Source organism: Pollachius pollachius (assembly GCF_949987615.1).
Source record: "Pollachius pollachius genome assembly, chromosome: 8".
Taxonomy (NCBI): Eukaryota; Metazoa; Chordata; class Actinopteri; order Gadiformes; family Gadidae; genus Pollachius; species Pollachius pollachius.
The window spans coordinates 3,315,755-3,330,152 of NC_136941.1; the positions used below are offsets into that span (position 1 = coordinate 3,315,755).

The 14,398-nt window shown below is 50.4% G+C and overlaps 1 protein-coding gene across 1 annotated transcript in view; it reads left to right on the plus strand.

The window, feature by feature from the left end:
• Nucleotides 1–384: 384 nt before the first annotated feature.
• The window catches only part of klhdc8b (kelch domain containing 8B), an 82,305-nt gene continuing 68,291 nt past the window's right edge, over nt 385–14,398 (plus strand). Inside the window, exon 1 of the mRNA XM_079741901.1 lies at nt 385–1,656. Coding sequence (XP_079598027.1) covers nt 1,242–1,656 — 415 coding nt within the window. The 5' untranslated portion in view covers nt 385–1,241. The remainder of the gene's footprint in view (nt 1,657–14,398) is intronic.

Genomic DNA, 14,398 nt, shown 5'->3' on the forward strand with positions numbered 1-14,398 from the left:
CACGCATGCACGCAAACTATCCAACACGCACACAGACAGACAGACACACACACACGTCCAGATACGCACTAACACACAGATGCTCATCCACGTGACCAACAAGCACTCCATCGTGTCTGGATTGAGGAGGAGGAGGAGGTGAGGAAGATGGGAATAGCGTGATGACACTCCTCCAGATGAATGAATAAAACATCCAGAGAGAGAGGGCGGTAGAGAGCGGTAGAGAGAGAGAGAGAGAGAGAGAGAGAGAGAGAGAGAGAGAGAGAGAGGACGGAGAGGGAGAGAGAGAGAGAGAGAGAGGTAGAGAGAGAGAGAGAGAGAGAGAGAGAGAGAGAGAGAGGACGGAGAGAGGGACAGGGAGAGAGAGAGAGAGAGAGAGAGAGAGTGAGACCGAGAGACAGAGAGAGAGAGAGAGGTAGAGGGAGAGAGGACAGAGAGAGGGACGGAGAGAGGGACAGGGAGAGTGAGAGAGAGAGAGAGAGTGAGACAGAGAGACAGAGAGAGAGAGGTAGAGAGAGAGACGACAGAGAGAGAGGACAGAGAGAGGGACGGAGAGAGAGAGAGAGAGAGAGGTAGAGAGAGGTAGAGAGAAAGAGAGACAGAGAGAAAGAGAGAGAGACAGAGAGACAGAGAGAGAGAGAGAGTCTTGACATATGGTCTGGTAATGTGAGTGAGCCACGGTCGCTACCTCTCTCTCCTCCTCCTACAATCCCCTCATCGACGACTCTCCAAAACACACACACTCACACACACACGCACACACACACTCACACACACACACTCACACACACACACACACACACACACACTCACACACACACACACACACACTCCCACGCACGCCTCCATCTGGTGGTGTTCTCCCTGAGCCCCCAGGTGTGTGCTCCCCCCCCCCCCCCCTCCCCTTCACCCATCCCGTCGGCCCTCCCTCCATATTGTCGAGGCTCGGACCTCCCGGGGCCTCCCCTCCCCGCTCTCCCCCCTCCTCCCCCCCACCTCCTCCCCCTCTCCCCCCCCGGCGCTCCTCGCCCCACTTCTCCTCCCCCTCCCTGTTCTCCTCCTCCCTCTCCTCCCTCCTCTTGCGCCACCGCAGCGCCCCCTCCCTCGCCCTCCCCCTCGCCCTCCCCCTCCCCGGCTCCTCCTCCCCCTCCCCCGCCTCCCCCATCTCCTCCTCCTCGCGCTCCGCCCCCTCCCTGGCGCGGGGGGATGCGTCGGTGGCGCCTGCCCGTTGCCGTGGTGACATGCCCGTGCCGGAGATGCAGGCGGTGAGCGGGCCGGCGGGGCCCAAGGCCCCCCGCTGGGAGACCCTCCCCTGCATGGCGCAGCGGCGCGTGTACGCAGCGCCGGCCCTGCAGGCGGAGGGCCGGCTGCTGTACGTCCTGGGGGGCTGCGGGGAGACGGGGGCCGCGCTGGACTCCGGCGAGGTCCTGGACCTGGAGAGCCAGACCTGGAGCGCCCTGCCCCCGCTGCCCTCGGGGCCCCGCGCCGGGGCCTCGGCCGTGGCCCTGGCCGGGGGCCGGGTGATGGTGCTGGGGGGCATGGACCACCGGCAGACCGCCCTGGCCACCGTGGAGGTGTACCACCCGGACCAGGGCCGCTGGGAGAGACGGGCCCCGCTGGGACAGCCGTCCATGGGAGTCACGGCGCTGGAGAAAGGTGGGCGGGAGCGTGTGTTGTTGTGGTGGTGTGTTGGTGTGTTGTTGTGGTGGTGTGTTGGTGTGTTGTTGATGGTGTGTTGCTGATGATGTGTTGTTGTGGGGTGTTGCTGATGATGTGTTGTTGATGATGTGTTGTTGTGGGGTGTTGTTGATGATGTGTTGTTGATGATGTGTTGTTGTGGGGTGTTGTTGATGATGTGTTGTTGATGATGTGTTGTTGTGGGGTGTTGTTGATGATGTGTTGTTGATGATGTGTTGTTGATGGTGTGTTGCTGATGATGTGTTGTTGATGATGTGTTGTTGATGATGTGTTGTTGTGGGGTGTTGTTGATGATGTGTTGTTGTGGGGTGTTGTTGATTCAATTGTACTTCTAGAGCCCTTAATCACAGGTACAGCCTCAAAGGCTTAACAGGCCGTATGTTTATGCCAACCCCCTGACAACTAGCCCCCCCCCCCTGAGGGCAGGAAAGAACTAGCAATGGAGAGACCTTGAGGAGGAACGCAGCGTGGAGGATCCCTCCTTCCAGGGATGATCAGGGGCCATTACTGACATACATAGATAAAGGCAAAACATATGAAATCAGTGATGGGGTGCTGTTCGGTTAACCATAAGGAGAGCCCAGGCATTGACGATGTGTTGTTGAGGATGTGTTGACGTCAGAGTGCGCGCGAGAGAGAGGTCTTCAGAGACTTCCTGTGTGACACTGACGCTGTTTCCTGTTTGCATTTGACTGGGGACCGCAGGGCTCACCTGAGCCGAGCTCAACAGCGTCTGCTGATGGGACAGACACGCACCACAAACACCTCCGAGCCAATCACGTTTGTGATGAGCGGCCATATGGCGATGTTTGTCCGAAACCTCTCGTGGCTTTACGGCGTGTGTCTCCTGTCTTTGTCAAAGATTTGCTAAGACACTCGGTGTTAGGAGACACGATGCCTCCTCAGCCCCCGAGACGATTCGAATTACACACTGAACACGGCACACTACACTCCGCTCACTACACAAAGACAAACAGCGGCTCGTTTAGCTCGCGGCCTTGTGTCTCAGCGAAGTGAGGATGCGTTGTGTCGATAATCAAATCCAAGCACTTTGCTCAGATAAGAGCAAGCGGCAACATGTGATTATTATCTGCTGGATTTGAAGTTGGAGGTGATGGAGGAGGTTGTGCTATTGTTAAATCATCATCGATAATTATCATAGATTATGTGACATGACGAAGTGACAAGAGATGACAACAAAATAATGTCGTCATCTTTCTCTCTCCGTGTGTGTGTGTGTGTGTGTGTCCTTGCTGCTGACCATCATTAAATGTGTTGATCCTGCCTCACCACCACTCCTCCCGATGGACTGAACATTGACTCCCGGGGGGGCGAGAGACGCCGGTCTCAGTTAGGTACGCAACCAGCCGATGGGAGGAGGGAGACAGTGAGAGACAGAGGCAGAGTAGGTGGTTAAAGATAATGGCCTATCTCATTCTACGTGCTTTGGCAGCAAAACTATATGGTTCCCATGCCAATAAAGCCATTTGAATTAAATAGAGAGACAGCCAGGGACACAGATAGAGAGAAAGAGGTAGATGGGGGAGGAGAGAGGGAGACAGATAGCGAAGGAGAGAGGAAGAGAGAAAGAGTTGGATGGGGAGGGAGACTAATTAGAGAGAGAGAGAGAGAGAGAGAGAGAGAGAGATAGAGAGAGAGAGAGACATGGTGAGCGGGAGAGAGAGAAAGAGAGAGAGATCCTGCCCTGGCGAGAGAGAGAGAACCCCTACATCAGGGCGAGTGGGTCTAGTGGGTGTTTAGTGCAGCGTACTCTGAGGCGAACAGACATGATCAATCGATAGGACTAATCAATAGGACTTCTTGAGTAGGGCAGCTCTGGCAGGCTTCTACTTTCTGTCTGAATCACAAGGTTTTCCTGGAGGGTTATAGAGAGATTCAAGATGATCTTAATGCTGAATGAAGGGTTGGCAGTTTTGAAGGATGTTTTCCACTGTGTGGGTCTTCGTCACCATGGTGGTTCCTCCGACCTCAAACTAAATCAACGTTAACGTGGCATTAGAGAAACATGAACCTGGGTGTGTTGAAGCAGCACTTAAAGAACGATGCATAGGATGCAAAATAGGAAGCAGAAGCAGAAAGTCATCTCTCTTTGAGCTAGTTGTTGTGGTGTTTCTGGTTCTTGATTTCGAGGAGTTCTGCGTGTTCATAAATATGTAAAACATGTAAATCCAGCACTGTGAGCTCTGGGATTCTCCCCACGTAGCCACGCTCAGTTCGCTTTGTTTCTACCCCCGTTTGTTTGTGAAATTGTCTGGAAGTCCATGCAGGATGGGGGGGGGGGGGGGCAGAGGGAGAGAGAGGGACAAGCCGTCCAAGTTCTGCTGCATTGCCTCTTCTCTCTGCCACCTCCTCTCTCTCTCTCTCTCTCTCTCTCTCTCTCTCTCTCTCTCTCTCTCTCTCTCTCTCTCTCTCTCTACCACCTCCTCCTCCTGCTCTCTCTACCACCTCCTTCTGGCTCGCTCTCAGTCCGTTAGAGAATAGGAGCGATAAGAAGAGACCAACAGCAGAGAGCTGATTCAGACAGCGAATTCCTCCTTGAAACCTTCCCTCTAACCCCCTCCCTCTCCCTTCACTACACATCCAAACAGCTGTCAGTCATCACCGCTTTGACCTTGCGTTCGTGTCTGAGTCACAAGCACAAACACAAACACACGTGCACGCACACACACACGAATGCACGCACACACATAGACCACCCTTCTTTCCCCCAGTGCCAGGCAGTGTGTGTGTGTGCGGGATGGATTTCACTCCATGCTGCTCTAAAGGATAGAGATTATAGCACAGTCTGTTAATCTGTCACACTATCACTCACAAATGCTCTCACACAGCCTGTTCTGGAGGATGTGTGACTCATTCAATTACATTTAATCGAGTGATTTATTTACATTTTATAATCTTTGAGCTGAGATGCTTTTATCCAAAGTGATCTATGGTGAATTCTAATACATGTCATTAAGGGGTAGGTAGGGGTAAGACAGTATAGGGAGAGGTCATAAAAGAGCAGGTAGGGGTCGGACAGTACAAATGTATGTCATTAATGAGCAGGTAGGGGTTATACAGTAATGAGACAGGTCATCAAGGAACAGGTAGGGGATAGACAGTACAGAGACAGGTCATCAAGGAACAGGTAGGGGATAGACAGTACAGAGACAGGTCATCGAGGAACAGGTAAGGGATAGACAATTCAGAGACAGGTCATTAAGGAGCAGGTAGGGGTTAGACAGTACAGAGACAGGTCATTAGGGAGCAGGTAGTGGTTAGACAGTTCAGAGACAGGTCATTAAGGAGCAGGTAGGGGATAGACAGCAAAGACAGGTCATCAATCATCAGGTAGGGGTTAGACAGTACAGAGACAGGTCATTAAGGAGCAGGTAGTGGTTAGACAGTACAGAGACAGGTCATTAAGGAGCAGGTAGGGGATAGACAGCAGAGAAAGGTCATCAAACATCAGGTAGGGGTTAGGGGGCATCTTGCTAACGGTACCTAAGCAGGTAGAAAGTCAACAGTGGGGATCGAACCCAGAGCCTTTCCGCTGCGAGTCCAACCCCATTGTTGGATTGTCAAGGGATGTTCTGTTAAAAAATACAAATGAATCGTCTCATCCAATAATGATTTGTTTAGTTTAATATTGTGCATGGAACAAGTATGGTAATAATGAAGCACTATAAAAACCTTTTACATTTTTCATGAATTGATTTTCGCTAAGTAGTTGGCTCTGCGGTCACAGATGGATGGACCGAATCATCTTTTATTCATTCTGATTCGTCAATTCCTCTTTCTATTGCAAGCATTCTGTCATGGTGTGCTCGTTTGAAAAAACATGAAAGCATAACTACAATCTACAACTAAATGGGATGATACAAATACACAAAACATGTATATATATGAAATGTAAAATAGGAAATCAAAGGTGTACAATTGAAAGAACAGTGTGTGTGTGTGTGTGTGTGTGTGTGTGTGTGTGTGTGTGTGTGTGTGTCAGAGTGATATAGTATACTTTCTCTGTCGTCTCCCAGTCGGTTGGCCGTCCGCCTCAGTAGGCTGGGCGATTTATCGAATTTTGATCGCGATTTCGATTTTAGCATCAAGCGATCACAAAATTAACATAATCACGTTTTTCGATTTTTGTTTTTTATGATTTATTTATTTTAAATGTAATGTTTTATAGAAAGGGCAGAACAGCTGGATACATATCTGTATATTATTTTAGATTGGAACATTTTCCTTTTGACCATTTTGTCTATTTTTTTAAGGCGAAATTTCAACGTTTTATTTTGGGAGAGACATGCTGAATAAAGACAACATGTTTTCAAACTCAAAAATAATCGTTTGAATAATCGTGATTTCGACATTGATCAAAATAATCGTGATTATGATTTTTCCCATAATCGAGCAGCCCTCCGTCTAAGACTCCTCCAGAGATGGAGAGTTCAGGACGAAGGCTGGACCACACGCAGCCCGGAGTCGATCGGTTCTGAGTAGAAGGCTGGTAGCTGGAGGTCCATGTCCACGTTTGTTAGCTTCCTCGTCCCCGCGTGTGTTCGGATCTGTTTCAGACGTCAAACACATCCAGGAATCAAAACGGTTTCAGTGCTCTGGTTGGGAGAACAAGGTGTGATATGGGATCGGTAGTTAGGTTGCACATTCAGACTAATACTCCACATTAGAGTTCTCCCGGTACCGATACCAAAATCGGAAATTCAACAGATAATCAGGTATCACAATGCTTAATGCCGTACTGGTATATACTCCGAATCGGCCGGTGCTATAAGTTTAAGAATCTGAATCTTAATCGGTATCGGGAAGGAATTAATGGTATCGGAACTTCTCTCTTCCATGTCTAGATTATATTCCATTTCCATGTCGATATGGAGCAGGACGGGCACACTGGGGATTAGACTCGGAACCTTTCGGCTAGGAGCAGAACCCGCTATCCTGTCCCCCGGTCTCCCCTCTGTGTACTCACGGTGTTTGGCTAAGATGGCCCCGATGCTGTGTGTGTATGAGTGTCCTGCTAGTGAATCTGGTTAATGCTTTAAGAATGGCCGCTGCTTCACGCTTCTGGACCAGTCTAATTGTTTGACTCATTAGGAGCCCTGCGGCGAGCGGAGTGGGAGTCATGCCCAGGACTAATGGGTGTCGTCAGCTCCATCACAGAGAGAGGCTCATCTCTCTGTCCGCCGGCCTGGATCACTATCTTCATCTTTAAATCACTTCCTAAAGCACTTAGACTCACTCCTCGCTGCTCCCCTCATCTCATCTCTCTGTCTTTATCCCATCTCCTCTCCTCTCCTCTCCTCTTTCCTCTCTCCTTCATCTCATCTCCTCTCCTTCATCTCATCTACCCTCTCCTCCTCTATTCGTTCTCTCCTCTTTGCACTCTCCACTGCTCCTCACCTCTCCTCTCCTCCCCTGCCTCCTCCACTCTTCTCCTCCCCTGCCTCCTTCACTCCTGTCCTCCCCTGCCTCCCCTTCTCCTCTCCTTCCCTGCCTCCCCTTCTCCTCTCCTCCCCTGCCTCCTTCACTCCTCTCCTTCCCTGCCTCCCCTTCTCCTCTCCTTCCCTGCCTGCTACACTCTTCTCCTTCCCTGCCTCCCCTTCTCCTCTCCTCCCCTGCCTCCTTCACTCCTCTCCTTCCCTGCCTCCCCTTCTCCTCTCCTTCCCTGCCTCCCCTTCTCCTCTCCTCCCCTGCCTCCTTCACTCCTCTCCTTCCCTGCCTCCCCTTCTCCTCTCCTTCCCTGCCTGCTACACTCCTCTCCTCCAGCCCCCTCTCAGTTGGCGGGTAAATAGAGCATTGCCGTTGCTTGGCAACAAGTGTGTCAAAGGGAGGGGGCGCGGTCCGTGTGAACACGCTGTGCGCCTTTCATCAGGGTGTCTGAGTGTGTGTGTGATCCTGTGTTCCTGTGCGTGTGTGTGTTGCTGTGTTCGTGTGTGTGTGTGTGTGTGTGTGTCTGTGTGTGTGTGTGTGTGTGTGTGCGTGTTAATTGGGGGACCAAAGACATCCTTTAGTTTTCTGCCTCCATTTGTTCTCCTCCATCTTGCTTTTTCATTCTCCCTGTCTTTGTTTTTTAAATCAAATCCTTTAATTTCCCTGCGTTCTCCGCACACACACAGGACGGGCCGGTCCTGTGTGTGTGTGCTGCTCACGGGACGCCTTCGCCTCACACTTGTGAACAAACGTGTGAACTTTTAATTGTTGCCCCCACTTGCTTCAGCACCACGTGTCCAAGGTGTCTCCGCCGCCGGTCGCCTCTTCCTGTCTTCAGACTCTCTCCCTGCCTCCACTGAGGCCCCGTCCACACGGAGCCGATTTTTTGGTGAAACCGCAGAAGTCTTGTGCGTTTCGGCCGACCGTCCAGACGGAGCCGGCGAATCCGGTGCCCGAAACCGCACATTTCGGAAACCAGCCTCGGAGGTGGTTTCAGATCTATCCGGACCTGTGCGGTTTTGTGTTATGATTCGTGTGGAGACACCTGAAGCGCAAACGATGACGTCATTAGCCCCCCCGACAGCTGGGGGACGTCAGAGTTGCGTTGAATTTTTTATTTGTTATTTTATTAGTATTCTTTTTGTAGCTTAAAATAAAGCCCCTTGATGAATTGAATTACTCACTGTACAACAAAAAGTATTTCTGCTCAATTTAAAAGGTTGAACCTCCTCGTGACTGACTGTTTGTAGACAGCGCGCAGGCTGTGTGCGCTCCACTTTCTTCCGTGGAGAACCAGCGCCTTGAATATTTACTACAGCGTTTCTACAGCTCGATGCGGTTTCGCGACGACGGAGATATTCCTGAACCGCATGAAACGAAACCGGATCGTTTTCGCCCCTTTCGGCTCCGTGTGGACGGGGCCTGATTAAACCCCCCCCCGCCCCCACTCTGACACGTCCCTCGGTTCCGCCCGTCTCTTCAAGTCCGGTTGATGATCTCTGAGATATGATTTGATGAGGTAGAGGAGGGCAGAGGACGGCTGGGTATCAGATAAAGCTCTCTGAGATATGATCTGATGAGTCTGAGGTGGAGGAGGCCAGGGACGGCTGTGTAACAGATAATGGAGACGAGATATGATATGATGAGGAGGGCAGACGGAGGTTGTGTGATAGATAATACAGAAATTATATGGTGAGATGGAGTGTGTGTGGTTGTGTGTGTGTGTGTGTGTGTCAAAAGGGCTTTTACACGCTGCGCGGCCCATGTGTTCAACAGACCATAATGATCTTTAAAAGGTTACACGCCTCCTAACGGGGTCTCGTTTTTCATCACAGAAATGGCTCTTTCCGAGGTAATTATATTTCTACACGGGTCAATCAGGACGCAGGGTCTTGATGGTACATGAGTTCATGACTTCAGAGAACAGTTAGTCTTAAGGCAGGTTTAATTAAAGCCTTTATGTCTGTAAAAGTCTTCAGGAAGGGTTAATGTTGGTTCTGCTTCTGTGTGGATGGGCCAGAGCAAGTCTCTAGACCAGGGGGGCCCAAATTCTTCCCAGTGGAGGGCCAAAATGTAATCGTGGGGAGGCTCGTGGGCCTAAATTTACATTTTTCAGTATATTTAGTCAAATATGTGGGAGGCGGCTGAACAGGATAGGAGCTCAACAGCGCCACCCTACCATCAATGTATCACAATGTTATTCTAGGGTCAGGAATGGAAGTGCACCAATAAATAATATTCAATGAGAGCGAGCGCAGATTCCGAGCGCTGATGGCGGAAAACAATAATATATACAGTGAGTAAGGCGCGGGCCAAATAAAATCGCTCGCGGGCCAAGTTTGGCCCGCGGGCCCCATATTGGGCAGCCCTGCTCTAGACCCACTGTGTGAGCGTAGTCGGACAAAATTCTCCAGTAATCACTGTGGGAGTGTGCGTGGCTGACGGCTGGTTGAAGCAGCCTCACCTGGCCCAGTCTCAGTGGACTTTGGGACTGGGTGAGGCTTGCACACCTGTTGCCTATTGAGTAACCAGTGTGCAACAACAGGTCAAACCAGTCATCACCACGCACGCTCAGGGAGAAATCTCTTGGATGGCAGCATGGAGCACCAGGGCATGTTTCGTCATACACAAACCGTTACCCCAGCACCCTACGTCCTCGCGTTGGAGGACCCCCAGTTAACATCACCTGGGGGGGAGTGGAGCTGGGGGCTGTGTTACTGTCACTTGTTCCATGTCAGCTGGGATCTCTGGAATGTGAGGACGGTGTGTCGTGGAGAAGACCATAATGAACACAAAGTACCAAACGGCCGTGGAACGACCGTGAATGACGGCACCGGCAGTGCTTAGCCCTGACCTGTCACCTGGTTGTCAGCGGCAACGCTGCAGAGAATGTCAACTTCATCGGGCGTGGCGGTTTTTCGTCGGTTGGTATTTTACAACCGTAGCGCTTCGTACCTTATTGCTGCCCTCACGACCTCAGAGGCCAGAGAGATCAGGGCCCAGACAGGAGGAAGTTGGTGCACAACTAGACTCTGTGCTGCGCTACTTTATACGTTCATCTCGCTCTCTCGCTGTCCATTTGTCCATTTCTCTTCTCTCTCTGTCCCTTTGTCCATCTCTCTTTCCTGCTCTCCATCTTTTATCTCTCTCTCTGTCTCTCTTTCCTTCCCTTGTTCATCTCTCTCTTCTCTCTGTCCCTTTCTCTGTCCTTCTCTCTTGCACTCGTTCATTTACATTTATGTTCACATTTAGAGCAGAGGCTTTTATCCAAAGAGACTTACAGTGGTTCATTCACAGTCGGAGTCAACCACGCAGGGCGAAAGGCAGCTCAGCAGGAGCACTTAGGTTAGGTTCCTGGCTCAGGGACCCCTCGACAACCTTACGGTTACAAGTCAACCCGCTTTACTTCCTGAGCTAAACCAACCCTGACGTTCATCTCTGTTTCACTCGTTCATCTCTCTCTCTTCCCCTCTCTCTCTGACTCTCTCTTTCCTCTGAAGTCTCTCTTTCTATGCTGATTCTCACTTTCCCTCTTTATTTCCCTCTCTCTGTCCCTCTCTCTTTCCCTCTGTCTCTCTCTCTAAGAAGTCGAAGTATCTGTCTCTATGCTAATTCTCTCTTTGTCTCGGTCCGTGTCTGTCTCTCCTACTCAGTCCTAGTGTAATCCTGCACCACCCCATGAGAAAAGAAGTGTCAGAATAGGATCATTCAAATTCAGTCCCAAAGCATATTTTATTCAAAATGAACTAAATGCGCTCTGATTGTGAAAAGAAAAACTGCTGCCTCTCGAGAAACGGCCTGAGAACTTGGGACAGTTGAGAAAGTTTTAATATTAATACATAAGTATTACCATTTCACACTGTGTGCGTGTGTGTGTGTTTGTGTGTGTGTGTGCGTGTGCAGGTGCGTGTGTGTGTGCGCATGCATGCGTGCGTGAGTTTGTGAGTCCTCTCAGCTCAAGCAGCATACCGATGATACAATAGAAAAGTTCTGCCTGGTGTTCGTGACACTATGAACTCCATCTTGGGTCCGCGTGCTGTTGGGCCTCCCTGTGGACCCGCTGTACACGAGTCGTCACCAGGATCACTTTATTAGCTACGCTAGCAGGGGCCTGCAGCGCTCCGAGGTAATAACTCTGTTTACACGCGGTCCCCCCACTCCAGTCCTTCCTTATTACTTCAGCCGTCTGCGGCCCCACGACGCTGTGACCACAGTCACAGACGTTTGTTTCACTGTGGCTTAGGTTGTAGTAGCTAGCCTAGCTCGGCAAAGCAGGCTAGCCTAGCTACGCAAAGCGGGCTAGCGTAGCTCGGCAAAGCTGGCAAGCGTAGCTCGGCAAAGCTGGCAAGCGTAGCTTTGCTACGCGGGCTAGCGTAGCTTCGCCAAGCAGGCTAGCCTAGCTACGCAAAGCGGGCTAGCGTAGCACGGCAAAGCTGGTGAGCGTAGCTTTGAAAAGCAGGCTAGCGTAGCTTGGCTAAGCGGGCTAGCGTAGCTTGGCTAAGCGGGCTAGTGTAGCTCGGCTAAGCGGGTTAGCGTAGCTTTGCTAAGCAGCTAGCGTAGCTCGGCCAAGCGGATAGTGTAGCTTGGCTAAGCAGCTAGCGTATCTTGCCAAAGAGGGCTAGCGTAGCTCGGCAGAGCGCAATAGTGCTTTTGTAGCTTTGCTGAGTGTAGCTTAGCTTAAGGGACTAACGTAGCTCGGCAGCATAGTTAGCATAACCTGGCTGTGCTATTAGCGTAGCTTGGATGAGTCATTAGCATAGCTTGGCTGCATAGTTAGCATATTCTTGCTGTGTAATTAACGTAGCTTGGATGAGTAGTTAACGTAGCTTGGCTTAGTGGCTAGTGCGGGCAGCCCGGCGTAGCAGTGGCTAGCATAGCTTGGCTTAGCAGAGTCGTGTTGCTTGGCTAATGGGCTCGTCTAGCTCAGCTGAGCAGTCCAGGGTTAGAGGGGGCGAATACCTGTTGTGACACATGACAAGAGCAGCGGAGCAATGTGATTGGCCGATGACCCCTGTATGAGTCTGTGGCCTGTCTCAAACCGTAGCTAGCTCGTCTCTCCTGTTGTAAACAAGGACAACCGTCAGGTAAATGTCGAGCGAGAAATTGGTGTGTGATATAAAACATTGTTCCTCATTAATATTATTCCTGAATTTGAATTTCAACATTCTGTATCCATCACACCTTACTCTTGCTCTGTCTCTGTCTCTCTGCCTGTCTCTCTATCGCTCCCTAGCTGTCTCGCTCTGTCTCTCTATCTCTGCCTATCTCTCCATAGTTCTTTCTCTCTCACTCTGTTTCTCTATTTCTCTGTTGCTCCTTCTCTGTCAATTGAATTGAATTCAATAAAGCTTTGAGGTGGATGAAGTTTCATGTCGATATTATAATGTATAATTCAGCAGGGATGACCAGGATGCACTCAATGTGGGGTCATGTGTTTGATTCCCATAGGGTTCTGGATTTGAACGTATCACTCTTATCTGTACGCCGCTGGTTAAAACTTCTGCTGTATCGTCAAAGCGACTTCATAACGAACAAGTCCAGATGCTTAATCACCCTGACTCATCTTCCTGTGGAGTGCAGAGAGGACAACCGAAACTGAAGCCCTGCTGACGTCTTGGAGGCAAGCCAGCTTTTCTTCCTCTCTTCCTCCCCCTTCCTCTTCCTCATTTATCTTCAGACTCCGAGCGGGATTGTTTTGAGTTCACGCTGGTTGGCGATTGGCTGGTAACAGTCCACGTCCCGCCTCTCACGTCGTAACACAGGGAGGAAAACACGATGCTGCTGCCAGGAGTTGAACCCTGCTGTCGGACTCGTTCAAATGCCGCACTGCTTGGACCTGCCCGGCCGATGTCCACACTTATGGGGATTCATTTGAGATGGATCTTTTATCTCTTTCGTGTTTCTGACCGAACTGATACTGTTGGCCCATAACAGCCCCGGCATTACCAAGACGCTCTGACCCGTGGAGACGCTGAAACACATAAAGCCTGAAGGGGTTTGGAACGGACAGAGTTGCGCTGTGATCCAGACTCTGGCTGGTCACGCTAAAGGGGTAATAATGCTGTATTGGTGGATGGACTGGGGTTCTAAAAGGGTACTGAACGTTTGGGTACGGCCTCACTCAGAAATCATTGCTTTCTGTCCTCTCTTCACTTCACCGGCAAACACCAAGAAGACGAATATACACACAATATATAAAACCTCTGCAGACATTTTCTGAACAAAGTGCAATGAAGTTTTATTGACAGGTAGCTCATTCTAAAAGGGATGCCTTGCAAGGAGAGGGTTTTATTGGCTGCTGGTTGCCGAGCTATGTTCTGAGTCCCGTCGCCCTGGCAACGCACTTGATGCTAGGTGGAGTGCAGCAATTGACCTTTGATCAAATGATTTTGACAAGAGTTCTGTTTACGAGTGAAAATTGACACTCAATACCAGTTTGTGTGCTGGATAACTGGGTACACACACGCACACACACACACACACAAACACACACACACACACTATGAAGTATGTCTTTATTCCTCCCTTTCTCCATTCTGCGTCTCTTGGCTGTACTTCAGTCTCTCTAATCCAGTTTCTCTCCTCTCCTCCAGGCACCCTCCACCATTGCAGGGCAATTTGCCAGCAGATCAGCATTTATTTTTGCCAACACTCCTCGACACACACCATCCTGGCAGGCCATTAGACACACATCGCATGACACGCCTAAAGCAAGTCGTATGACTGACACTTTAAATACACTTGTACGCTCTCTCCGTACCTGAGGGGGAGATATTTCAGTTACAGGTCGTTCATTGCTTTGAGAGTTTCTGGAATCTCTGTCATTTACTTCATGTGATTCATAGTTTTGCTATGAAAACACTTTGATGTTGTTACTACGGATACGTTTGTGGTGCGAGGGGAAACTGTACTGCTTGTTTCTGGGCAGTGACAGGAAACAGACGTTCGGTGAGAGAGAGAGAGAGAGAAGGGTGAGAGGGATAGAGGGGGAGAGAGAGAGGAGGTGAGAAAGTTGGAGTGAAGGTCCTAGTGGTAAACATACTGTTGCTTCCTGGACACAACTCAACTCTGACCTCTGACCTCTGATCCTTTCCAGAGATCCGCCTTTGCTGTGGCTTATTTATCCGAAGAGCTCCAGCAAACTCCTCAGTCCTAGACAGAGTGGCCTGGTCTATCTCTCTCTCTCTCTCTCTCTCTCTCTCTGTCTCGCTCTAGCTCCCTCTCTCTCTCTCTCTCTCTCTCTCTCTCTCTC